The following is a 26,005-nucleotide window of genomic DNA, read 5'->3' as shown; positions in this document are numbered from 1 at the left end:
TGCTTAAACACAAATAATCGGCCTACTTGTTCTCGTACGCATTATCTCGCAAATCCGAAAGAACAACCAAATCACGCAACTCTTGCAGTACCAATGTATCGGTCAAATCACTCCATATTTTCACAAGATAATTCCCCATGCATTCTAATAATACCCGCTGTTCACCAAGGCCTGTATGATCAGATATGGAACTTTGCACAGTCACTTCATTGTCACCATCAACATAAGTTTCGGCCCATTCTTTCAGTTCTTCTTTCATTAATACTTCCTTACGCAGGCCCCATCTCTGTAGAACTGCCTGCTAAAGTGGCTAACTCATGCTTTAGAGGCGGTGGAGGAAATTATGTCACAAGCACAGGGGGAGGGGAACTGCTTACTCCTGGTGCAGATGGAATAACGGGAATGGGAGGTACATAAGGAGGAGGTGCAACTGGGTCAATACTTTGATGTTCATTTCTTCACTCATTCAATATTTTGTTTATTAGTTCATCTGATGTATGCAAAACTTGTGATGGATATATTTTCTGTACATCTAATTGGAAAGCCCTGTCCATGTTCCCAATGGCTTCTGTCTGCTGTCTGCTGATGCTGATCATGCTCTAGCACTTTCTCTACATTCGTTTTATGTCATGCTTCTCCCTACTTCTCAAACAAAGTTTAGCTTCCTTCCTCCAGTCTCTTACAACTTCTAATGCTGGTTGGGCCTTTTTGCATAGCAATACTGATTCTAGGTGTTCAATACATGCTAATTCAAAGCTCCCATTATTAGGCCACTGAAGGTCTGATACATGTCTGGTCTGCCTATGCCAAATCGCATTAAACACTATTGCCCCTATACCATATTTATTATATATTACATGTGCCGACGACCCTTCGGGTGGCGCGACCTGGCCAGTTTCCAAAGATTGTCTACCGCAGTGAAAAAAATCTTACTAAACAAAAAGAGAATTTCCCAGGCATGGTTAATTCTTACCCTTTTCTTACCTTGCGCGTTTGACCTTGCAAGTGCAACTCTCTACCAATATCAGGACGTTTAAGAATCGGGCACGACTCACCTGATCAACCAATTCATCAATCATGATGCAATTCATCAGTACACAGACGCAACCAAGAATCATTGTGACTGCGTGTCTGGCTCAATCTGCCTCGTTCCAGGACCCTCGCCTCGATGCTCTCTGGGTGCTGCTCGTGGATCAGGGATCGGCTGTGTACAGAGCTGCAGAGGAGTCTCATCACTTCTACAGGGGCGCCCCAACCACCTTCCGATCCTGGCTCAACAGCTTCGTCCTCGACTTATTTTTGCTTTCCTTCAACATGTACGATGGAGCATTAGTGGGAGGGTCCCTGTTCGGGCGCCATATTTACTAGGCCATAAAGACCACATATGGAAACTAAGGCACAATAACCATATACTAAAATGACACATCAGACATGAGGTTCATTTTCCAAACAAGTCTGGTTTATTTCAAAGTATTTTCTGTCGGCCGACTGGGTCTCAACGCCTCACGAAGTGTGTTCCCAGACTCCATGAGATGCGAGAGAGCGAGCAGCGCTCAAGCAGCAATATATATGCATTAGACATAATCTTTGTTAAGGCAATTCGATCCGCCCACATACATGTCATACAGGCTAGGGTTCAGTGATTGACAATTATGACACGTTATGACAAGTCTTCATTCAGTCTAAACATAGTTATTCTAGCAAAGGCAGCAGAGACAGCTTTCTGTTATGGGGAACATGGAGCTCTGGCTCGGCAAGGATATCATGTTCTTAGCAGGGAAACATTCCTTACTACGTTATCTGTGTGTCTCGTTTCATGAGCTAAGGGTCAGATAGTTCTGAAGCAGAAAATACCACTCTCCGCGAAGGAGCACCGCTAGGAGAATATAATTCATGTTTTAGCAGCTTTTTACAACAGCGTTTGTAAGACAAACCGGCACCTGGACTACTGATTAGATGCGTCTTCTGCTCGACTTCAAGGACTTAGTGAGAGAGAAAAGCAATGTATTTCTGCACAGTTTGACATTCCTGTCTGTGTTAGTATTTCAGCATTCAGGCCGTGGCCTCACACTGTGTGAGTTTGAAGCATAGAATATATTTGCAAAGCGTTTTGACAGAAAGGAAAAAAGCAAATGGGTGACATTTCACAAAATGGACGCCCTTTGGTTACATTGACGATTCTAGGATTGCGATGTTTGTCACATGATGCAATTGGTTTCTGGCCAACATTATGCACATACTATAGGGTCTTTTCTGGTCTAACACATCTCCCTCATGTGAGCAACATTTACAAAGCTAAGCCCAGCTCGCTGAATAGTGGGACAGGGTCTGGCCAATAACCCTGTAAGCAGGGTTGGACAGGGCCATACCATTGGCTCTGGTACCAGTGAAAATCCCGCCAACAGTTGCAGATAGCAATTTTTTAAAACTGTTCGAGTAGTGCCCAAGGCAGACTTTTCTGGTAAAATGTGTTGCAAATTGTGCATTTTAAAAAACGTTTCTTCAGTAACACGGTTGAAAACTAGTCACTGCAGAGTGAAGTAACGCAATAAGCTGGCTCATTATGGCAATAAACTGGACCACCCTAACAATTTTGGGCTGCAATTCGGGGGCATTGCCCAGTTGCCCTTTAGACCAGTACGAGCCTGCCTGTCAGAAGAGAGCAGGGACCCCTCTCATCTTTGGGTAGGTGGCCTACCAGAGCACTGCCAAAGCCTGACCTACCTCAGAGGAGGAGAGTGGGAGTTGGGAGAGACAATCCCTGGTTCTCCCCCAAACACAATGCTGTTGTTTGCAAACTCTTTTCTGGTCAGAGTTCTTTCTCATCTCTTGTAGGACTTCAAGACCCAGAACCTTCCGCGCTGTCACTAAAGATCTGAATTGAAGCTGACAACCATTACGAGTGCCACCTTATTGGAGATGATCGGACCACCTGAGAATAAACCGAGATCAAGGTACATGGAAGGGGAGGCCGAATCACTAGAGCCACACCCAGTCATCCGTGGATGTGATGCTGATGAGCGAAAAAGGGACTGGGCCTAACTGGGACTTAGAGCACTCTGGAACAGACACCAAACCCCTGCAGGAAAGTCTAGTGGAAGATTGGTCAAGAGACGAGGTGGTACAGGAAACCAATGGCAACCAAGAGGTAGGGGAGAGTTGGTGGACCAAGAGACCAGGCAGCGGAGGGCAGAAGGTGGAAAAGAATACTCAGAAGTTTTGGCATTGTTCTAACAGTGCAGGTAAGGTGTGAGAGAGAGTGGTATCAATTTTTGGAGTGCATTGAGCAGTGCGTGTGGAGGTGGGAATGAGTAGTAGGGGGTTACAGAGAAGAGTGCAAGGGTAGAAAGTGGGAGGTGAGAACTCAGATAGTGGAACGTGAAAGTGTTACAGAGAGAGAAATGAAAGCGAGCGAGAGAGGGAAGGGCAGTAGTTGGGGAGGTTGGGAATCAAGAGGGAAGGAAGATGTGTGGAGAGGGTGGGAGAAGAGAGAGGATCAACAAATGAGTGTGAGAAGTACTGAAGGAGTGGGGATAGAGAAAGAAGGGAGGCAGTAGTCAGGATGACAATGGAGTAGAAGAGGATATGGATGGAGATAGGAGAGGTATAGGGCAGAGGAAGACAGAAGACCTACCTAGGAAGAATGATTGGGGGGAATGATTGGGGGGGTAGAAGGAGAAGTGAGAATGGGGAAGGAGTTGATGAGGAGGAACAAGGAGAGGATACCAGAGAGGCAAAGAGCGAGTGTGTGCAGATGGCAAGCATTGTGAAGACATTAGAGTTGGGAATCCTTAGAAATAGCCAGAGAGGCATCTGATAGAAAAGGGCCCACCATTTAGTGCCCTCTCCTAAGATTAGGATATATTTAGACAGTAGGAGTTACCTGTCAATCATGTCCCATTTTGAGATCTTGTGCGGGGAAGTGGGGACTCATGGATAGCCCACAGGGAGGTGTAAGGATGCACTTGCAGCGTCCCAGTCAGAAAAAAGGTTCAGGTTGAGAAAAACCTTTCAGTACGTGCCATGGTGTGTGCTGGTTGTGTTTCACGCGGCAGTAGGTGCACGTATTTGTAGTTGGTTCTGACACTTAATAGACATTTCATATTGCAACACAGAATGAGCAATAAATGTGTTAATGTTACAGTTGCAGAGATTATAGATAGGACAGTTTGGTTTAGGCCCTGTGTTTAGAAGTAGTACACAAAATTACATTTCCAGTGAAGTGCAAGGAGAGAGCTGATGCAGGTGGAAAATTGAGTCAGAAGGTTACTGTGTTAAACAGTGTGGTCCCCATGTTAACATTCCAGAAGTGCAGCCATATTGGATGTTAAGATCTAGTACACAATGAACAGAATGAAGGCCCTGATGTTGAGCTGTGGCTCGGTTTAGCTCAGTCCCAAGTCTGTAAGAAGCAACAGTTCAATAAAGAAAATGGTGTAGGGCCTTGAGCCACTTGCCATGTCTAGTATGGTTAATAGAATTTCTTTTCATGGGGCCTGTTTTGTAATATGTAAATGAACATTGTGCTACTTTCCTGTTATTGGGCTTGTTTATTTTAGCAAGTGTATAAAGCTACAGTATTTCTGCCTTTGGCATTGCCATGACTCATCCTTCCTTACAGCTGCACAACAGAAGATGCTGTAAGCAAGGCATGGCATCAATAGTAAGACAAAAAGCAAAATTGGAGCTCCCGCGCCTAGTGTGGGTGTGAGCATGCGTTTTTACTGAATCACTAAAGAAATCACACTCGGGGATAATTAAAAGACAGTACAAAATCGAAGTCTAAGGAAAATACAACCTGACCGCATTAGGGAATACGATTCACATTGAAATTTTAATAAAAAACATGCAAGTATTAAAACCAACTTTGTAAAACTAACATGTAAAATCTAGCATACGTGCTGACAAGTGACTAGTGCTAACAACACAAAGTGCTAACTTCTATTGGCCATCTGGCTACAAAAGGACAAGGTACAAGCATCATACATGGCTCCAATCGTACATACAACATTGTAGACTGTTCTATCTTTTTTGAAATAGGTCTAATTTACATTTTCAATCAAAATACAACAAACAAAGAAACCACACAAAGTACATAGATAGAGACCTTCTTTGTTGGGTGCATCTATGAAGCAAATACTTCGCATTAGTATCTGTCTAAAGCCCAACATGTTTCGTTCCTATAGTCCTATAGATTATTGGGAGGAACTTCTTCAGGGGAAAAGGCCACACCATCTATTAGTGTTAATAAGCTACCTGTGAGTACTGTCTGGAATCACAGTATTGCAGTCTCCAATAGGATCCTTAAAGTAACACTCGTGTGTTTGAAAAGTCGTTGAAGGATTGGAGTGCCTTTTTAAATCTCGTTGATGCAGGCATACAGGGTTTAGTGCCAAATTCTGCAATGGATGGTCCATAGGCGCTTCATTGTGGTGTGGCTGAAGCTCACAGTTCCGATCGGATAGTAAGACATACTCAGTGACCACCGCTCAAGCATGTTTATTGAACTTTAACAAAGGTGTGACGGCTATCTAATCCTAAATCTACAGATGGGAGCAAGCTACGACCATCTAATAATAATACAGTCCTAGTGGAGTCTCGTCAAAATAAAAGGGCCTATACTAAAAAAATAACTATTGCCAATCCTTACCACTAAATACAAATAGTGTAGGGTAATATCCATGAAAAAAAGAAGTGTTCACAAAATGATATGTCATGATGTTCAGGCCATTGGCCTCACTTCTCCAAGTTTGTAGCACGGGACAAGGTGGTTCACTCGAGCATAGCACACTCTCTGGCCTCTTCTGCACGAGGACACAGTTCCATTAACAGCATCAGGGCCTTCTGTGCCAAAGTCTCTTAAGTTATCAAAGTCTCTTGATGCAGAGGGCATGATGTACTAAAACAAACACAAAGCTTTTTGTTCTCACATGTACTCAAGTTAACTGATTTACTCTTCACCTTGTATCCCCCTCAGCCGGGCTCAGATACCCTTCTCCAATGTTCAGAGAATATCCTTTTTTCGGGTAACCCACGGTTAACCCCGGATCTCCCTCAGCTAGTCTCGGATCCTTCCTTTTACACAACCAGTCTCCCTCAGCCGGGCTCAGACCAATTGCAGTTTATATTAGCTATGGAAGACTGTCTAATGTGCACAGAATTTAGCTTGTCCCATTGCAGGACCACTTCAATTTCACAATTCACATTTGTCACCTCTTAGTTGGATACCTAACAGAGACCTTTGAATGAGCACCCACATGGTGCTGGTCCACTTTGTGCATGATATCTATCTTGGCTTCAAATGTTCAGTTACTCCTTGGATGTTCAGTTATATTTGCATCGCTTATCACATACGCTTCACACACTGTTTCTTTGGATTGCTTCATACAAAGTTGCTGCTATTACCCTTGGTTCTAACACAGACCGGTCTGCTATCAGTCTCCCCGACTCACCGGCTGTGCTGGATTTACTGGCGCTGCTTGGTTGTAGGAGCCAAGGAACCACGGCGGCAATCGCTCCTCCCCGCCTTGGCTATCGACGCAGGAGAGCCTGGGGTACCTCCGACACAGAATGCACCTTTCTTTAGCTTTAATTCCAGGTCTTATGTTTCTTATCCTCGAGGGCTTGTGAAAGTAGCGGGTTTCCCCCGAAAAGGCCAAGGGCACTTCCATCCTTGCAACCCTCTCTGGTCTTGCCGGCTTTCTCTTCGTATTAAACTGCCATCTCGATCTGCTGCTCCCTCCTGTGTTTTGCCTTGCTCAGGGTGTGCATTCATGCTCCGTATTTTATCGGTTTGTGGAACTGTGATGCAAGTCAGGGGTGTGTAATTATTAGTAATTGCCTGACTCTGCCTGACCCTTGTGTTGGGACATGTCAGGTATACGGCTCGGTTGTTAGTCTGTTTTCTCTCAGAGTGAGATGTCTGTGAGAAAGTGTTTGTGTTGGGAAAGAGGACGGGGGGGTTAGTTCCTAGGTATCCTACCTGGTAGGATGGGGAAAAGGTGCTACAGGAAAGGGGATACTGCATCTCACCATCGGGTCTCCAACTCCCCAAAACCCCTCACCCAGTTGATCCTCCCACACTGGCCCACCCCGAGGAACTAGATCCAAAAGCGATGGCCATGCCCTGGTCGCCTGGATGAAAGATCCCTGAGGACTAGCGGGTGCGACACCTTCTGGTTTCTCAACACATTGTGGAAAACAATGCAATATTTTGCAATTTAATTCCTATCCTGATCAACCTATTTGAACCCTATTATTCGTCAGCTGTGACTGTTGTCAGCTAGTGTTACTTCTCTAGTCAGATGTGTTTCTAAGTGGTCTATACAAAACCGGGAAATGTATGTTGTAGGTATGCAACTTTCAACAGCATATCCAAGCAATCATTCTCAGTCTAGAAAATCCTGAACATTTTATGCAGGATATGGAAAATTCAAACTCTACTAGAGGAGCATCATCTCCTTGATCTGACTATATAGGACTTTGATATTGGATCAGAACTGCTGAGAACCATTCATGGGGATTTCCTATGCCATATGGCTGTTGCATTTGGTGCATAGTTTATATGTGTACTTAACACCCATCTACCTTGACCAAACAGCAAAGTGATATACCTGGAAAGTTCACTAGGTTTTTGAATTGTGTTATTGATCAAATGTGCCTCACGGTTTGGTCATTGAAAGCCAGGTTCTTGGATGTGCAACTCACAAATAAAAACGGAGCACACATGCCAATCATGGCCCTACCGCAGCCACACTTGCTAATAACCTTTTCTATGATTACCGTTTGATTGCTTTTCAATAACCTGCTTATCATGGGTGCTCCTATGCCATTTGCCCTACAGTCTTGCATCTTAAAAAGGATAACACTGACCACTCTTTCTTTTGACTCAGAGTGATCTGAGGACTTTATTCAGATGGCAAGGGGTTTCTCTCCCAAACTACAAGAATTAATTATGATCAGTATTTAGGCAATACATCAACCAAACTAGTACGGTCCAGCAGTAGATCACTTGGTATCCATTAGTAAGAAAATAGATCCCATGGCCCTATGGTGAGCAATTGACAGTGTTTATGTTGCATATAAATGCGCATTAAATTATCTGAGACACTTGGTTGACTGAGAGATTGCTCAGTGTTGTCCAAGATGCCAAGGGGATATCTCTCAGAATGTTTAGGTCCAAGGGCAGTACGCTTGCTTAAAATGATGCCAGTACGGTGTGGCTTTCTTTGGTGCTGCACGGGATAGTTGGGATGTGGAGCAGATTATGTTTAGAGAAACGCAGGGTTTGGGATTCGTGAGACAAATCCAGGTTTTTCTAAATGTATGTTTGTCTTTCATGAACTAAGTGTGGGGGAGAAGGTTTTAAAGATCACGCTCACACTGGCTAATGAAAATTCTTCAGCGTATCAATGATTGATTCTCACCCCTTAATAAGATTAGGTGATTTTCTTCAAATGTCCGGTTTGAAGATTTTTTGACAGTTATGAATAAACCATAGCTGCATGGGTAGGCAAATGGTGTGGAATTGGCATGGTCTAGGCATAGTTTATAACTGATATGACAACTATTAACTAGCCTTTTGACTGTGTAGCAACATATGTAGAGAGTAATGGCATGAACCAATGACTCCCTCCCCAACGAGCCTCGATATTTCTGCTCACCGGAATGCCAAGCGTCCATTTATGGGTTCGTGATTTTAGTACTCTGTTTGGGAGGAGGGAATGGAGATGTCAAGAGAGGATAGGAGATCTCGTTCTCCCTACAAGCCGAAAATAATGAAAATATTAGATGAAACTCTATCCAGTAATAAAATCGCCCGACATTTCCCCAAATTTGCACTCCCAAGAAAATCGAGCACTTTTGCCCAAATATTCTAGGACTGGAGTATAATGGTAATTAATACCAGTCCTATGATATGTTGGATATTTAGGGGTGCAGGAACAAGAAATCACCTATCTGGCGACTTTTTTCCGTCCAACATTATCACATAGTCACATAGCGAGGAACAATGATTGTGTGCACTGTGAAGAGAGGGGGTTGGCATTGTGGAGGCAGAAACGTTCTGCCGGTGTCTGCATGGTACATAGTGGGCAAATTAGTCCCACCAATGGCTTGGCCTATATGGGGCAACCTGGTTTTAGCCCGGAGGCGAGGCTTTAGTGGAGCCCTTACGTTTTGACCCCCCTGGTGGCACGCTTGTTCCTTGCATTGATGCAAGAGCAGTTTTCTTTGGCAGTGTTTTTTATTAAAATTAGATAGCAGTACATATTTTTGGATCCAGTTAGTTTCTAAAAGCTCAGTATAGTTTATGTTTAACTGAGTTCAGGCAGTGTTCTAGACCTTAGACATGTACAAAAGTAGTTGATTGAGTGGGATGGGTGGGGGGGAGGGTGTCTGGCGCTCAGCGTGACTTGATTTGGGCACCCAGAAGCAAAACATATTGCCATGCGGGTATCAGTGTCTAGAGTTCACGTGCCTGTCCTTACCTCACTATGTTGGAATGAACAATGTCCTGTCATTGGTTGATTGATGGGAATCCCCCATCAGTTGTAGTACCGCAGTCTGGTATGTGCAAGGTTTTGGATGGTGATTTAGAAAAATGTATTATTCGTGAAACCAAGAACACACAATTGGGTGCCTAAAGTTATGAGGGCTTCGTCCATACGACAAGGTTATACCACAAGAAATTGGAACAATACCCCAAAGTAAATACACATTAGTAACATAACTCACGTGGGTCTGTAGGGGCCCTAAAAAAGGGGGATCGCCACAGACAGAGGTTAGGAGAAACTCTAATGAACGGGTGCATACAAAAGAGACAGCAGGATAGAGGTGTTAACTTCTGTTGCCTAAATACCCTCTGAGGCTAGAGAGTGCTGGTGTACCACTTATCTAAAAGTGAAACCGCCTGCAAAGAACACGTACCAATTGCTGTTTGTTTTTAAAGATTTTGCAAATGTAATGGACTGATTGCAGTAACTCTCCATCAAAATCAGCTTTGTGGCATGTATCATTTTCTGAAGTGTAATCCTGGGTTGCAAACAAAGTGCACTGTGCCTGTAAGATGTCCATGTAAAAATAAATATATCTACACACGTAAGCATGAGCAAATAGTTTCAGACTGCTGTCAGAATCACCAGCAATAAGTGGCATGCTTAAGTATATGGCACATTGGCGAAATGTCTACTTTATACTACAACGAAAGAGAACCTACTGCAAAAGCTACTGGAAACCAGACAGTTTTAAAGTTGAAATGTGTTGTTTTGTTCACAAGGTATTGATACGTGTGTTTTGTATAACCCCAATAGGAATGAGAATCCCCGAATAGGAGATATCCTTCAGAAGCTTGCCCCATTCTTGAAGATGTACGGCGAATACGTAAAAAACTTTGACCGGGCCATGGACATGGTGAACAGCTGGATGCAGCGGTCCTCTCAGTTTAAGGACGTCATTCAGAATATCCAGGTACTCTTCAAGTTCAACAGGCACCTGGAAAGTGTTCCTCCTTAGGTGGCACATTTGACGTCTTTACTTCTGCTCGTTCGTAGAAGTGCACATGTCCCGGCCCCACCACAACATTGGCGGGATGCAGCCGCGACAGGAGATGCGCCCGCCATTAGGTCAGGCAAGCTGACAGAAGAGTCAGCCAGCCACAGCGTCCCTGTAGCTGGCTGGCACTTCTGTCAGTCACTGTAACTTCCTCTGGTGACCTCTCGCGTGAGGGGTCACCAGAGGAAGTTACTGTGCCTTTGTTTTCCCAGGTCGCTGAGGCATCTTTAACCCTCAGCGAACCTGGGGACTCCTCATCATATTTCAAGGTTTATAAAAGATGGCTTGAAAATTGCACAATTCAGGCCATCTTTTATAAAGCTTTGCCGACGGACAAAGACGCCTCAGGCTTTGTCTGTTGGGAAAGCTTTATAGAAATGTTTAACAAAGATGGCTTGGAAAGTATACAAACCATAAGGTACACACACAAATATATAAATGCTATATATTTGTGTGCGTACCTTACTATGGTTTATGTACTTTTCAAGCCATCTTGGAGTACTCAAACCATAGTAAGGCACGCAAACAAATATATAAATGTAAGCATTTATATATTTATGTGCATACCTTACTCTGGTTTGTGTAGTATGCAAGCCATCTTTTATAAATATATGTTTATAAACGATGGCTTGCATACTACACAAACCACAGTAAAGTATGCATACAAATATATAAAATGTTTGCGTACCTTACTATGGTTTGTGTATGTTTTTAAGGCCACGCCGCCAAATGAGCGCCCCCCCCCCCCATCGATTTCTTACCCCACTTAAAGCCCTGTACATGTGCCTTGTGGCAAAATGTGGGCACTAGCAGTGGTGGAAATAGAAAAAATGTTAAGGGGATCCCACAGGGGCCAGGGTGGAGTTTGGAAGCGGGGTTCCGAGGAGGTGGAGCTCAGAGGGGTTGGATCTGGCAGTTGAGCTCTGCCCAAAGGAAATATTCAAAATTATAGTTTTAAAAAGGTGCAATTTCTTTCATGCTGCTTCTTTCCAGTTACTATGCTGGTAAAATATAAAAGATGCTCACCTTTTAAATCCTGCAATCTATAGCGCAATATTCCCTGGAAAACAAAATATACAAATATGAGACGTGCTTTGATGACCATTTTTTGTGGTCTTGTGGGTAAGCGTCAACACGGTAACTGTATCAATCACAGTAAAATTGCTGCGGTGGAGCGCAAGGTGTTCATCCTCCTGCTGAAGATGTTGGTGTTAACCTGCAACTCGCAGGCTGCAACTGCATTTAGATAGCTCATGAAATTCCTGCACCTATTGTAAACAGAGCTGGAGATAGTGTCTTGAGTTCTGCCCCCCTTCGACCCTTTCCGACTGCAGCAAATAAAAGGCACTTTGCCCACAGCTCATGCCATGCAAACTTAAGTATCGGACCTATATCCGATTTTGCATGACAGTGAGCTGGAGGCAAGGCAACCTTTATCTGTTATAGGGCAAGAGCAGCGAGCTGGGTTACACACAAGAACTGCAGGGGGCTCAATTGACACGAACGCTCCCTTCTGTTCTTCTTGTGTGTGTAGCCCAGCGAGGCAAAGTTCTTTCATATGCGCGCCAGAGAAACTTTTCTCCCTGCCCCTTGGTTCACTGAACCAAGTGACATTGAGTAACCTTTTTTCGGTGCGCCCCCGGCCCCGCCACCCGGACGTGTATCATCTTTGCCTGGGCTGAGGCAGAGGCAAGCCAGATCCCGAGATCCGGCTAGAGATCTGATTCCGGATCTCGGATCCAGCGAGAGCCGGCCGATTGGCCAGCGCCAGGCACTATTTTAAGGTGTGTGTGCACGTGTTTAGACGTTTGTATTTATATATGTATGATGTCCTAAGACTGCTCAGAGGGTTAAGTAAGAGAAGCGTACTGTTGTGATGTGCTTTATAGTTCTGTCTTCCTTCCCTTCCTGCATGCATGCATGTCAGGAGAGTTCTGAGTGTTGAATGCTCTGCGTGTTTGTTTTGCGATTGTGTGTGTTTGTGCGTGCGTGCGTGTGCGTGTGTGTGTTTCCTGCTCAATGTGCTTTTTTTATAACAGTTGGGGAGATGCTTGCTTAGTCAGTGGGTGTGCTTGTGGATGTCCCTTGTACTTGCGGGCAAATGTACTTACCTGCTACCTTCAATTAAGAGAATGAACAAGCCCCTTCTGCACCTTTGGCTCCTGCTCTACCTACCTGATTACCTACCCTCACACATACCTTATGTTATGGTATGTATTGGGGCTGCTTTATATTCTAGCCGAGGGCATAGAAAAGCACACCATAAATCCAAGCGTGTGCAGACTGCAGGAAGAAATCTAGGCTGATTAGTGGAAAACGATACATGACGATGTGGATTAATTTGATCAACTTTGGATAGAACTAGGTATTCCTGAAAGACCACGCTGGCCTAAAGGCCAGGCTGTAGAGACACAGATGGGGTTTAACTCCGAAGGAGTCTAAGCATAGCCAGATACAATCCCCCCACCAATTGGGTGAAGGAAAGAAAGCAAATCCGAGAAGGAGCCATTTCAAGGGGAGTGACACGAGTTCTGAACAACATCACTAAGAAGTAAACCTAACACATAGCAGTGCAAGGATCTGGCAGAACAACAGTTCAAATGCTGTATCCTGCCATCATGATCCTAGCATGTAGGCATTGAAGTATAGGGTACCAGATAGTCCCCATAAGAAGGATCCCTTGCCACCCTACATAGCTATGCGATCGAACGGGGGCAGATGTGGAAAAGGGAATGTCAAATGAACTGGCTATGCCACATTCCCTGGCGCGCTTTAAGGAAATGTGGCAGAGCATGTGTGCCCAACTCGGATGATAAACCTGCAAATTAAAGTCCTGATTTAGGGCATTGTTTCTAAACAGAATAATTCAGCAATATATAAACTAGAAGTTAAAGTTGGTGCATGCACTGCTGTGCCTGTTGCTAGGACCTAGCTTCTAAACCCTAAATTACCCAGAGATCTAGCTGTGGAAGGGACCCTGGAGAAAACTGCTCTCAACCTTCTCACCTTGTGTTCCGATGAACCTTGAATAGCACCCAGGGTAGATTGAGGAGCTGTCATAGCATAGAAGGGACAGATCAGTGGTGAGTGGTGGTCCCCTTAAATGCAGGGGTACTGAATTATTACACTTTTCAAATAGAAACACCCATTACATTGAACATTAAATTTGCGCAGTTGTCCACAGCCTATTTGTGGTTGATAAGTAATGGGTAAATATAACCTCCTGCTCAATGACGCGGTTCTTGCTTCTCATGATCATTTAGCTGTATTTCTGTGCCTTTCCATGCTGTGTGCAAGGTATTCAACTACTCTGATAGGTGTATTTGCAGTCTCCATAAGTCGTGTGTATTGATAAGTTTGTTTGCAGAGAATGCAGGTATGTATATAGAAGACTTTTTTGCCCTGTGAAAATCTTCCACAAATCATCCAGAAATGGACTAATGAAGCGCCAGAAGCATTATTCCAGGATTAGGCCAGGAAAGCAACATGCCTACACTATTTCATATACGCATGGGAGACCATATTCGGAAGACTTTAACTGGACAGAATGCATCATTTTCTCAGCAAATGATCGGTCAGTTTGGCGCAAGGATAGCAAATCAAATGAAGACTTCATCAACTTGCATGTGTTGTCAAAAATACTGAATGTTGAACTGTGTATCTTGTGAAACTCGTCCATGTAATTGAAAGGGGATATGAAATGGTAGCTATATCTATGGTTCCTTCACAACAAACGGTAGGTTGCACAAGGGCCATTGTCTGCTGGTGAATATTTTAATTGAAGGGGCATAAATGTTTCCCACAAATATGTGGGAGCTACCAAGCATACCCAAAACAGAGGGATTCAGTAGGGGAGAGCGGTCACGGCCAAGAACATTTTTAAAAAGGTGCAGTTTACAACACCCTTTATTAAAAAAATTGGTAAAAAGCCACACCATTTTCAATCTGTTTGTAAGGTATCTTATGAAAAAATTCAAAAGCTGCAAGTCACCAACACTGCACAGCAGCATTTTCTAACACCTTTTAATGATGCCTTTTCCCTCAACATATGCCAGCATAAACAACATTTCCATGCTGGCTGCATCAATATCTCACAGCATTCCCATATCAGAACATAAAGACGTTTGCTTTGCGTGTAATGCCAATATCCTCATGTAGGAACTTTCGCCTGCTGGCTTTGCCAGTAGAAATACCATGCTGCACCAGTCTAGACATGCAAGAACGCTCATACTGTCAACATTGATGTCAGTAAAAAGAAATACAATGGCATGTCAGAAAATATATCTCTACTGGTTGCACCAAAGTAGGTCAGTCTACCCAATTAAGACCACTTATGAAGTTTGCTTTCCTCAAGATGCCGGATAGGATGCCATGCCACAGTACGAAAATCTATTCAGACTGGCACTAGCATTGTCGGGCATTCTGCCCACATAACACTGATCATGTTTGTTTCAGTCTTGATGCCTAGTATGGCATGCCATGCCACAGTGAGAAAATATATACAGACTGGCCCACCGGCATGGGGCAGTCTTGCCACGTAATAATACTTATCTTGTTTGCATTACCCTTGGTTCCGAGTAACAAATGCCATGATAAAAGTAAGAATATATGGACAGACTGGCACTACTAAAGTACACCTGTCTAAAGTACTCCCCCCCCCCCTTAGAATGGAGTTACAATTTCTCTTAACTTTCCAGCAATACATTATTTTTTCAAGTTGCCTCAAAGAATGCAATTTGGGCGATTGCCCTCCGGATCCAGTAGAGATTTAGAATTAGAGTGAAGCTCATTAAAGGGTACACTTTCCTGTCCCATATCAACTCCACTGCCTGCACAAATGAATTAGGTAATGCAAAAGTTCAAACCGAGACAGAGATGTCATGAGTACCAAAAACAACCCTGAGGCAGGTCTCCCTCTTTCCCCTTTGTAGGCCGGATTGAGCAAACAATCATACCAGTCTACAACAGGGGATAACACCGACTCCTGAATACAAGATCTATCTGCTTCAAAAATTGCAGAATCCGAGGCACAGCAAATGGATGGAGCCTCTAGAGTTCCATGAAATAAAACTAAAGATACTGGATATTAGCCCGGCAGAGGAGACTGGTAGATAATGCTTACGAGCATTCAATGAAGCCGCCACCCAGCTCCAATCTGTACCATTGTTAGACTCCACCAAGGAATCAGTAGAGCATTGTATCATTAAGAGAGGAGGATAATAAACAACACTTTCTTCATTGAGACAAGGTTGTATTTCAGCAATTTTGTTTGTTCCATGTGTTAAAATCGCAGCAAAAATGTCCATGGACACAAAATATCGCTGCAAAAAGGCAGTGGTTTTGCCGCTGCAATCCATGTAAAGGATGCAGGGACACCCCTGCAGCCCCTGGACCCATTATATCATTTAAGGGGCGGGTGGGATGCCCCCACAACCCCTGCTCCCCATAAAATGGTGTAATGGGGTACACCTTTAACGGGTCAAACCACTGCATTTTTACTGCAATGTTTTGTACAGGCAACATTTTTGCCGCGATTTTATCACTGCACACCGTCTGTTCAGCTCCAGTGGAGCAAAAGAAAAACCCCACGCTTTCAGTTGTGCAGCAGCAAATAAAACCCGTTCCATAACTAAACGAGAGCTAAAATGGAGTATCACCTTGTCCAATTTAAAATTTTTCCAAAATTCTACCTGGTTAATATCAGCCGAGGTAATTTGTGGCAGTGAAGGGACATTTAATAACAGTTTCAGAACACATGGTCTATTTAGTGTAAAACCCACGCAATCCTCTAAGGACCATTCCAAAACAAGGGGACATTTCATGTCTTAGTCTTAGGAGCAGACAGTTCCTCATTCACCCCCTTCTGTTCAACTTGTTTTCTGCTTGCCTTCATCGTCAAAGACATTGGTGTTCCACTATCCCCCATACGTCTTGTAGACGAGCCAGCCACTGTAGGCTGCCAAGCCTCAATGGCCTGGTCAGAAACGATTCTCAGAGTCTCATTGATACAGGCGCTGCTTGCATTGCCCTCAATAGGCAGAACACATGATGGACATGCACTTACCACTTAGTTACCTTGCATGAGTTCCCTAGGAACTGGCAGATTACTTTGCATTACGTTCTAATATCTAAATTGAAATTGGCATTACGGCCCACTGTGGAGCCTAAAAGGCAAGGAGAGATGTTGTTCCTCGTCCTGCCTAGTACAGTTAACTGGGAACCAGGCTTCCTATTTCCCTCTTTCTTACAAGGGGGGTTATTCTGGTGCATGCTTGTGGCTTGTGTGGTGGGGATGATAAAACATTTGGGGAATTGTTAGTGAGCAGAAACTTTCTTGAGTCTCTGCCCACATTCTTTTGTGTGCCTTTTCTATTTTTTATTTTTTTCTGGTTTAATAACGGTGGCTCTTGCTCAATTCGTTTTTCCATTTTTTTCTTTGCTTTCCCAGAATAAATAATTGGGAAAATTCCCAGACACACTTGGCACCATGTTGTCAACAGGTTCATCCAAACACACAATCTCTCCCTCAGCCATCTGTTCCTCTGCAAGCAGAAGAATTCCAGGGTCAGCGGGTGATGAGGCTGCCACCATCTCACCCTGAGAATCTGCAAAGAAGCTGACAGCAGCCCCACAAAGAGGCTGTATACAACAGCCCCTACTTTCATCTTTTTTCCCGCTCATGCACGCCCTCTCCTGGAGCTAACCCCGATGCAGCCTTCGCTCGCAGTTCATGTTTATCACTCTCTGAGTGCGACAGCTGTTTTCAGTACAGACCCTTTAAAAACCTTCCACAAAAGACATACCAGGACAGATCTTACACATGTTAGACCTCTGTTCGTTGAACCATTACCAACGCATTGCATGTCAGTATCTTCTTTTGAAGCTGGCAACAACATAGAAGTTGAAACAATATTAACATTCATTGATGCAATAGACAGTCCTGGCTCTTCTGCAATAACAGTTAATCATTTTTCTTTAAAGCGAGGTAAGGGGGAATCTGTCTTTCACTCAACCTTTCCTCACTCACTGTACTCCCCCAGGACAAATCGCCCGACAATAATCTACTCCTAAATCTACACATTCACGGCATCTGGCGGCAAACTTCTGGTGTTGGCTTTGCCGGGACACCTGATGTGGCCAGGCTTCCCAAAGTCCTGCTGTGGTGCTGCACCATGGCCCGACGCAGCCCTGCCGGCTCTGTTCCGCCAGGTGGAGGGGTCCTCATCAGCTCCTCGTTGCAGCGCCGATACCTCCTCAGGTCAGAAAAGGGAGGGAGGGGGCCTCCCTGTACACCGATATTGTGAAGGGTGTTGGGCTCCCTCCCTCCCCTGACGGGGCCGGACACCACGCCCTGTCACACTTCCCTAAGTGGTTTTGCAGTGGGGAGAGTCAAGGGCCCAAGGCCTGGTCTGCAATGTGGCACTGTTATTGTCCCTGCCATGTGATGGCACCAAGGGAGGGCGAACGGGGGATCCTCCCAAAACCACCCCTGAGCCCAACATTAACTGCCTTGGGGTTGGACTCAGCCCCCTGAGGCACCCCCTTGTCATTTCCAATAACTAGAGTTGGGACTCTATCAAAGTCTATATGGCTGTCTCCAATCCCAGAGTTTTCTCGCCAGCTCAAATATGCTGCTTCACTCTAAATTACATGTGATGAAAACTAGGGGTGAAAGTCTGTGGGATGTTTTTACCTATACATCCAAGCCCTACCATAAAACTGTGCAGTACTGGCATGGAAAACATCATGATGGCCAGAACTCCCCAGAGAGTGCACAGGGAAACATGAAGAATAGGCTGCCACCCATTTTTGCCTATGTTGTGAGCACAGGAGGGCACCGCCTAAAACCACCACTGGGCTACACACACAGTAGCCTGAAACCATTGGGAATGGCAATGCTGATTGCCAAAAGCAACCCAGAATTGTGGGGAATTCATTTTCTTAATAACAAAAATGGATGCAGTACCGGTGCTCACCATATCAGAAAGCCGGCGTTTTAAAACCACCAGACTTTTGTGTAAAACTGAACAAATGAACCGAAACCAGGCCAAGCAAAGACTTGCTAAGAGGTGGATACAATGTAAAACTATATTCTGAAATGACTTGAAGGAAGTAATTATTTAATGTATATGTAAAAAGTGTAAGTTTGATTTAAACTGGGAACTAAAGTGACATTTAGCTGAATTCTGCCTGACAACTACCCCCGACAGGAGAAACCTGCTCAGCCACTCTTCCCAGGCCTAGCTGCATCCTGCTTCCCCACCAAAAGGAGTTGACACCTCTCTGATTAGATTAGGGGAGGGGCAACTGCAGGAAACTGAACAATGGACTCAGGCAAATGTTATATTGGGGGCCGTAAAGTGGCTTCCTCTTGGGGGAAACTGGGAGGGGCAGTGCCTCTGCTAGCAGCTGAGCTTGGGGGGGAAGTGGATAAACCAGTTATTCCACCCTGTGATGTGGGAAGCCACCCCCTTTTTGACCAGGGCATAAGTTAAAAAGATAGATAACTCATAGTGCCGACTGGTCAAAATTACATAAGTAATATCATTATTCTTGTGATTTTTCTGTCCACGTTTTAAGAGGCGTTGGGACCCTGTGGTGTATTCTGGGGGGTTGCTAGCGGAAAATAGGGTCTCACTCCAAATGTATGCATGTTCAAAATCTGACACTGTATCATCTGAAACCCATCTCCCTGGTGCACATTTGTGTAAAATCTGGAAAGGTTTAGAGGTTGTTATCTGGATGAAAAGGGGAGAATTCTGTCATCAGTGGACACGACATCGTACAAAGACAGGGTTCGGATGGTTTGGTGCTACAGAAAATATGTAAACTGGACCTATAATATGAGAAAAATGGTACATGGATAAATATGTATTTGGATCAGAAATAGATTTGTGTGCAATTTGACAAGGGGAGGTTCCTCTGACCATAAAACCTACAGCATCACTCTGACACTCCATTTCTTCCCCCCAATCAAGGGAGAGAGGAAAGCTGGGCCAATGACAAGTAGAGAGGGGCAGGCTCAGTTATGCCACGCACACACCCACTTCCAAAACACATAAAAAGAGACTGCTGGGACAGGTAGAGACATGCAATTCCATTTTCTGCGGGATGCTCTGCCGGGAGACTCCAGACTTCACATCCATCAATCTCCAAAGACCAGAACTTTACTTCAGAACTTAAAGCAAGGGCCTAAACCCACAAACTGAAAACTCTTCTCAGCAAGCCTCAGCATCCTTAAAATCATTTGCAAACTATTCCAAAGCCGTGCGAGCTGTTTGAATTCTTTGCCAAGAACAATTGCCAGAGACCAGACCAGAGATCCAGAGAGACCCAGACCGCTGTGAGCAGGACCGGTGCCTGATTGACCCGCCGAGCAGAGAGAACCGAAGTCCAGTCCAGTTGACCAGATCCGTGATGAGGCACATTCATTTCAAAATTAGGAGTGAGTATCCGCCAGAACTGTGCAGAACCCAATCTTAGTTAAAATAATCGAATTCAAGCTATTTTAACCTAATTAGAACAACCTCCTAGAAATCGTGTCATCTGTCATTTTTAAAGCTGCACAACTGTCACCTGTCAATTCTGCAAGCTTGTCACCTGTCATTTTGAGTTTTACTTTAAATCCGAAAATCTACCTTTATTAAATCATCCGTATCTCCGGAACCGTTTGTGCTAGGAACGAGATTTAACTTTCATCGTACTCCCTATACATTTTCGGTAATCGTGAGACACGCACTTGTGAAATTTACCGCAATTTGCGATTTGGCCCGATTTCTTCATCTGTAGAAATCAGCAGCTGTTTGCTTCTCTTTGCTAAAATTTGTTTGCAATCTGCTAATCATTCATAGAGTATTGTTAAAGTGAGCCTGAACTAATATAAAGTAGCCATCACCTACCCTGAACCTCTAGAGGGAATTAAAAGCAATTTTAGCACCTTTTCACTTCCTTGCAAACCACATTAAAGTAATTTGCCTGGGTTTTAAAACTCATCCCTGTTTTCCCTAAGCTTGCTGGGAGAACTGGAACTGTGTATTGCATTATAAAGTGTGATTTGTTGGGATTCTTGAAGACTGTGTGCTCTCCTTCCATTTCTTGTATTGCATAGGGAGGGAGTGAATTGTCAAAAGAAAAAGTGATCATATTACCTTTTGCTAAAATCATAACAAGTTATTTCTGTACTGCATTTTATTCCACCTTGCGTTTCCTTGAACCATATAAAGCATTCTTTCCCACCTTATTCTTCTGTTCCTATTCATAAGTTACCTCTTGTTGACTACTGCTTATATTCACAAGTGGAATATCCATTATCAATTTATTTATAGAACTGTGATATATATATATATATATATATTGTTTAAATTTTCAAATAAACCTTTTAATTTGCAAAACAAACCTTCTTCTTGGCTCAGTGGGGTCAGGGGGATTCTAAGAGGGGGGTGTTATACAAGGGTTGTCATCCAGAGTACTGAACTGGATATAAAAAAACATCACTAAGGGTTTTCCTCAGCATCCCAGACTAGGCATTGACTTAGCTGTAGTGTTGATTGAATATCGCTTACAAAAGTGGGGGCTCGGAGCCGGGATATTCTGGGTTAGATTTACCACTTGTGCAGATTAATACAGTGTGCCAACTGACCAGATACGCATATCCGGTTAGATCACCACGCTGTTTTACACTGTGAAAGCATCCCTCAAAGGAACGCTCCAAGGAAACGGTCTGTTTTGCAAAAGAAAATACAAACCTCTGTAAGTCAGGAAGGAACTCAAATTCCAGAATGACGACCTTGGTAGATATAAAAATAGCCAGAGAGCACTTCTTACATAAGCTATTTGTGAGAGGTGAATGGACTCATCAGGACCAAACGGTCTGGTTGCAGGCAATCGCGCAACAGGTCACTGAAACAGGGTCAGATATATGCAGGGATCAGGGTCCATTACATGTGGCCCTGAGTGAATTATATATGGCTCCTAAAGCTAAAGATGAACACAAGATGGTTAGGATAGAGGCATATTTGTATCTATATATGGGAGCCATGCAGGACAAATGTGCTGAAGGCCAAGATCTGCCAAGGAGGCAACAGATGGCGTTAGAAAAGGCCCAATCATACCTGGTCTCTTCTGAGCAGAGGCTGTAGAGGAGCCAGGAGTCAGAAAACGATAGTAGGCAGTATATCATTAAAATAAAAGAGGACATGGATATACTGCAACAGGAAAAGACAGACCAGGATACCAGAATTCTGGCTTTGCAGAAGGAGCACCAAGACAGTGTGGACTCCTTACTGCAGAGCCAGAAAAAGCTGGAGCAACAGATCAATTTCAACAGGGCATGCACAGAGCAGGTAGCCACCCTGCAAATCCAACTAGACAGAGAGAAAGAGGAAAGCAATAAATTGATTTTGAAAGACCTGGATAACCAGGCAGAGTTTGATGAAGAATGCCACAAAAGTGGTGCCTTTCAAAGGCAGAGGGACGACCTGGCGTCACAAATGCAGGCTGTTGGTCAGAAAAGGGATACCTTAGGCCAGGAAGTCTGCCATTTAAAAAGAAAAATTGAAGAAAATCACGTGGCCCTCCAGGGGCTGGGTGACCTCCAAAAAGAGCATCAGGGCTTGCTAGATCACACCAGGAGGGTGGAGGAGGCTCTGGCAAGAAAGGAGCAGGCCAGTAGGGATGGGACTGAGGAGGTAACCCTCCTGCAGCAGAGACTGGCCCAGTACTCCAGGATCAATCAGGAGGCACAGAGAGAGAATGACACTCTCTGCCAGCACAATGATAGGCTCCAGCAACAGGTAGCGATGCAGGAGAGACTAATAGTCTAGTAAGGCCTTAACTGAGGAACTGAAAGCGCAGGCTCTTGCTTTGCAACAGGAAGCAGGGGCGGATAGAGATGAGGTTCGCTGGGAAAGAGAAACTCCTGAGCATAACCTCAGGAGCCCTAGTACCAGAGGCCTTCATCTCTCCCAGTCCCTGGACTCTGCCACCCCCATGTCCCCTCGCGCGTATGAGCCCAGGGCCACGGGGATGGCAGACTACTATCCAGCTAGAAGTATGGGGCTCATAGGCCAGTACCTCCCAGGAATTGGATGGGCGGGCATCCGGGTATGGGCACCCAAGCACAGTGCAATTTAGTGGGGAACCCCAGGAGAGTAGGCCCATTAAGGGCATCCTGAAAACCTCTGCCCAGTTAGGTCAGTGGGGAGGGGGGTACCCATCAAATCCTGGCAGCAAGGAGGGATCTGAAGACTCCTCTGAGCATTACAGGACACAAGAGACCAGGTCCCCACATTCGGCCAGCCATTCCCAGGCTCGCAGAATCCGGGAAAACCTGGAAGATCAGACAGGCACCTCTGGGAGCAGTGCTTCTGAGTCAGAGGATGAATGGACCAGGGTTACCCGAACCAAAAAGGCCAATAAGGCAAAAAGGGCCTTGCTTAAGGACCCATTGAAACAAATAAAGGCAATAAGGAGTGTCATCACGCCTTATCATAAGAACGCCAAGTATTCTGTTTGGGAACACTTGGAGCTCTATGAGCAAATGATGGAGACTTTCCATTTGAAGGACAGCAGTAGCTGCATCCAGTACGTCAAATGGACCTTCTCACCAAAATACTCCAGTTTCTTTGCAGGGCTGGAGGATCAAAACCATTCAAGGTTGTCCACATACAGGGCGGCCATCTTATAACATTTTTCTGTGCACAGAAATCCTCAAGAGGCTCGCAAGGCAGCCTACAATTTGCAATGTGGGGAGGATCAGGCCCCACAAGAATTCGTACAAGAATTGAAGCGTGCCTTTGCGCAGACCACCAGAAGGGTGCGCACGGACAGCAGAATTTGTCAATACTTTTTTTCATGCCTTGCCAAAATACATCATGACCCAGCCAGTGAGAGATTTTCATGAGAAAAGATCTTTAGACTGGGTCATTGGGCAAGCCACCCGGATCTATGAGGTGCATCGAAAATAAAAATAATGCGCCGAAAAACCCCAAAACCAACAGCACCCCTGCTGCTGCCAAGGTGGCAGAGGTAAAGGTTGCCCCCGTTTTAGATTTGGAGATGGGGGGGCCTAAAAACCTGCCTGCACCAAATAATTCACAGCCCAGAAGGCCCTCGGGCCAGTCACAGACAGGGAGTCGAGGAGGTAGTCCCACAAATGGGCTCCCCCGCTCACCTGACTATGTAAGTCCCCGCTACAAGGGAAACCGACCAATCCTGGGTTATGTGTGGACTCCTCCAGCCCAAGGGGGGGATCCAGCCAAGCACCTGACCTGGGGAACTTCCCCCAGGAGGGCAGAAATTCACTGAATCCTGGGCAGAACTTTTTCCCCAGGTATCCACCCAATTTCCAGCCCCAAAATCATCCATTCTTCTTTCCCCAATTCCCTGAGCCCAGACAACCTAATCCGGGAGAGGGGAGGCCAAGGGTGGAGGGGTACCAAAATCTTCCCAACCAGGGGTACTACCAGAGAAGGGATAGCTACCCTTCCCGGGATCACCCCAGGGGAGAAAATAGAGCCCCGTATCAGCCTGAGCGGGTTTCACAACTTGAGCGCCAGGTCCAAAATATGGCACGAGATCTGGGTCACATACTGAGGGCTCAACAGAACCCTCAGATGAGCATGCCACTGCAGAATGCCCCAAACTCTGGACCTGGTGCTCCAGAACAATGACGGGGGCAGCACCCCGATAACCCACCGGTTCCCAGGGAGGAGGCACAAGGGGAAGGGGGTGTAAAGCCTTGGAGGAAGCTTCCTTCCCAACTTGTAAACAGCCCCTGGAAAACCAGGAACCGGAAACAAAATCTCCTGCCTATGAAAGCCTGCCTCCCAAGGAGCAGAGGGGGGGGTAGGAGAAACAAAGGACCCAAACAGACCCACTTTGTGGAGGAGGTACAGGTCTTCCAATTTGAGGGAGAGGGATCCTCAGAAGATCCTGGGAAAAGGATCTTCTCCTTCAGAGATGGGGGAACTCCTCCCAAGGAAAAATGGGTCCCCAGGGATGCCAATTCAGACTGGGGAGATGTGGAGACTGAGCTACCGCCGCCCATCATCTCATCCAAGAACCGACAATACCAAAATCCCCTGGTTCAAACCCATCCTGGTGACTGCCTCCAAAAAGGGGGGGGCGGCCCAGAACCGGAACCAGGGGAACCCACAATGGCTCTGATCTCCAGTTGCCAACTTTTTCTTTCAGATTCCCAAGGCTCTCCACAGAATTCTGCCCAAATCTCTTTGCTAGCAATGTCCAAAACCAGAAAGTTAGCCCACCAGTTGTCCAAAAATGTGCATTATCTGTGCCCCCTTGAGGAGAAGGAGGGAAGATACTATGCCCCGGTACAAGCACAGGGCAGGGTACAATGTTGGCACTGGTGGACACTGGATCCCAAGCTACCCTTCTGTCCAAAAGGGCCTTTGATGAACTAAATGCAGGAAGGGGGGAGAATTACCGTATTCCTCTCACCTCTCTTCCTGGACAACTGCAGAACTTTGACGGGAAGGAAATTCCTGTCGAGGGGACTGCAGATTTGGACATCAAAATTGGGCGACACAAGTTGAAACACCCGGTCATAGTAGTGACTCCAGAGGGCACCCCTTGTTTACTAGGGAATGACCTCCTGAGAAGGTTGTCACCCCTAATAGATTGCGTAAACAAGGTCCTCTGGACCTAGACTAGCCAACCAATAAAATTAAAACAGAGTGTCAACCATGTTAGTTTAAACGGCACCTGCCACATGGTTGAACAACAATCTGACCAAGTAGAATTTCACTTCCAGAATAGGCAAATTCCAGACGTGACAGTAATAGCAGTAGGACAACAGACTGGTGATGGGGGGTCCTCTCTATTTCTGAAAATCAACCTTCCTTCCAGTTTAAGTTGGTATTCCACACTGGAAGGAAACACCCTGAAATTCTTTACTAATCCACAATCAGAAACTCCCACTCCTATAGTCCAGAAAGATGTGAAATCAGCTCAGAGCCTGGCTGATATTCAGCAAATTGGAGAGCAGTTGTTCATCCCTGTTCAGTTAAATGAGGGGAAGGACTCTGTTCTCGCTCAAGTGTGTATGAACAACGGTAAGAGCTTCATCAGCGAATCCATGTTCTGCCAACTCCCAAAAGATCCAGCCATTCCCACATTCAAACTGCTAGACAAATGGGAAATGGCCCTGGAAGCACCCAATTCCAAACATCTCCTGCCAAGCAGGTGTATGCTCAAAATCTCCATCGGCAACAAGAGCATAGTCCATAATTGTTGGGTCGTGCGAGACGTCACTGCCACCTTTTACTTAGGCAGTGACATTCTCAATCGCTTTGCCATTAGTTTGGACCTAATAAACTTCAAAGCTTGGTCCCGATTAGCGGATAATCCCATGGGCTTTGATGATTCAGAAAAAGCATTTAGGTCAGCTCAATTGCTACCTTATGCAGTTGAAATTCAGATTAAAGAGTAAGTC

The 26,005-nt window shown here is 45.1% G+C and overlaps 1 protein-coding gene across 5 annotated transcripts in view; it reads left to right on the top strand.

Annotated features, from left to right (window-relative positions):
- The window catches only part of FGD3 (FYVE, RhoGEF and PH domain containing 3), a 924,278-nt gene that overhangs the window by 691,729 nt on the left and 206,544 nt on the right, over nt 1-26,005 (top strand). For all 5 annotated transcript variants that reach the window (XM_069643609.1, XM_069643613.1, XM_069643610.1 and 2 more), the window contains one exon: nt 10,311-10,467. In XM_069643609.1, coding sequence (XP_069499710.1) covers nt 10,311-10,467 — 157 coding nt within the window. The remainder of the gene's footprint in view (nt 1-10,310; nt 10,468-26,005) is intronic.

Source organism: Ambystoma mexicanum, chromosome 2p, assembly GCF_040938575.1.
Source record: "Ambystoma mexicanum isolate Mex_15411 chromosome 2p, UKY_AmexF1_1, whole genome shotgun sequence".
Taxonomy (NCBI): Eukaryota; Metazoa; Chordata; class Amphibia; order Caudata; family Ambystomatidae; genus Ambystoma; species Ambystoma mexicanum.
The sequence above is the reverse complement of the archived record's forward strand: the minus strand, read 5'-3'. Positions and strand labels throughout refer to the sequence as shown.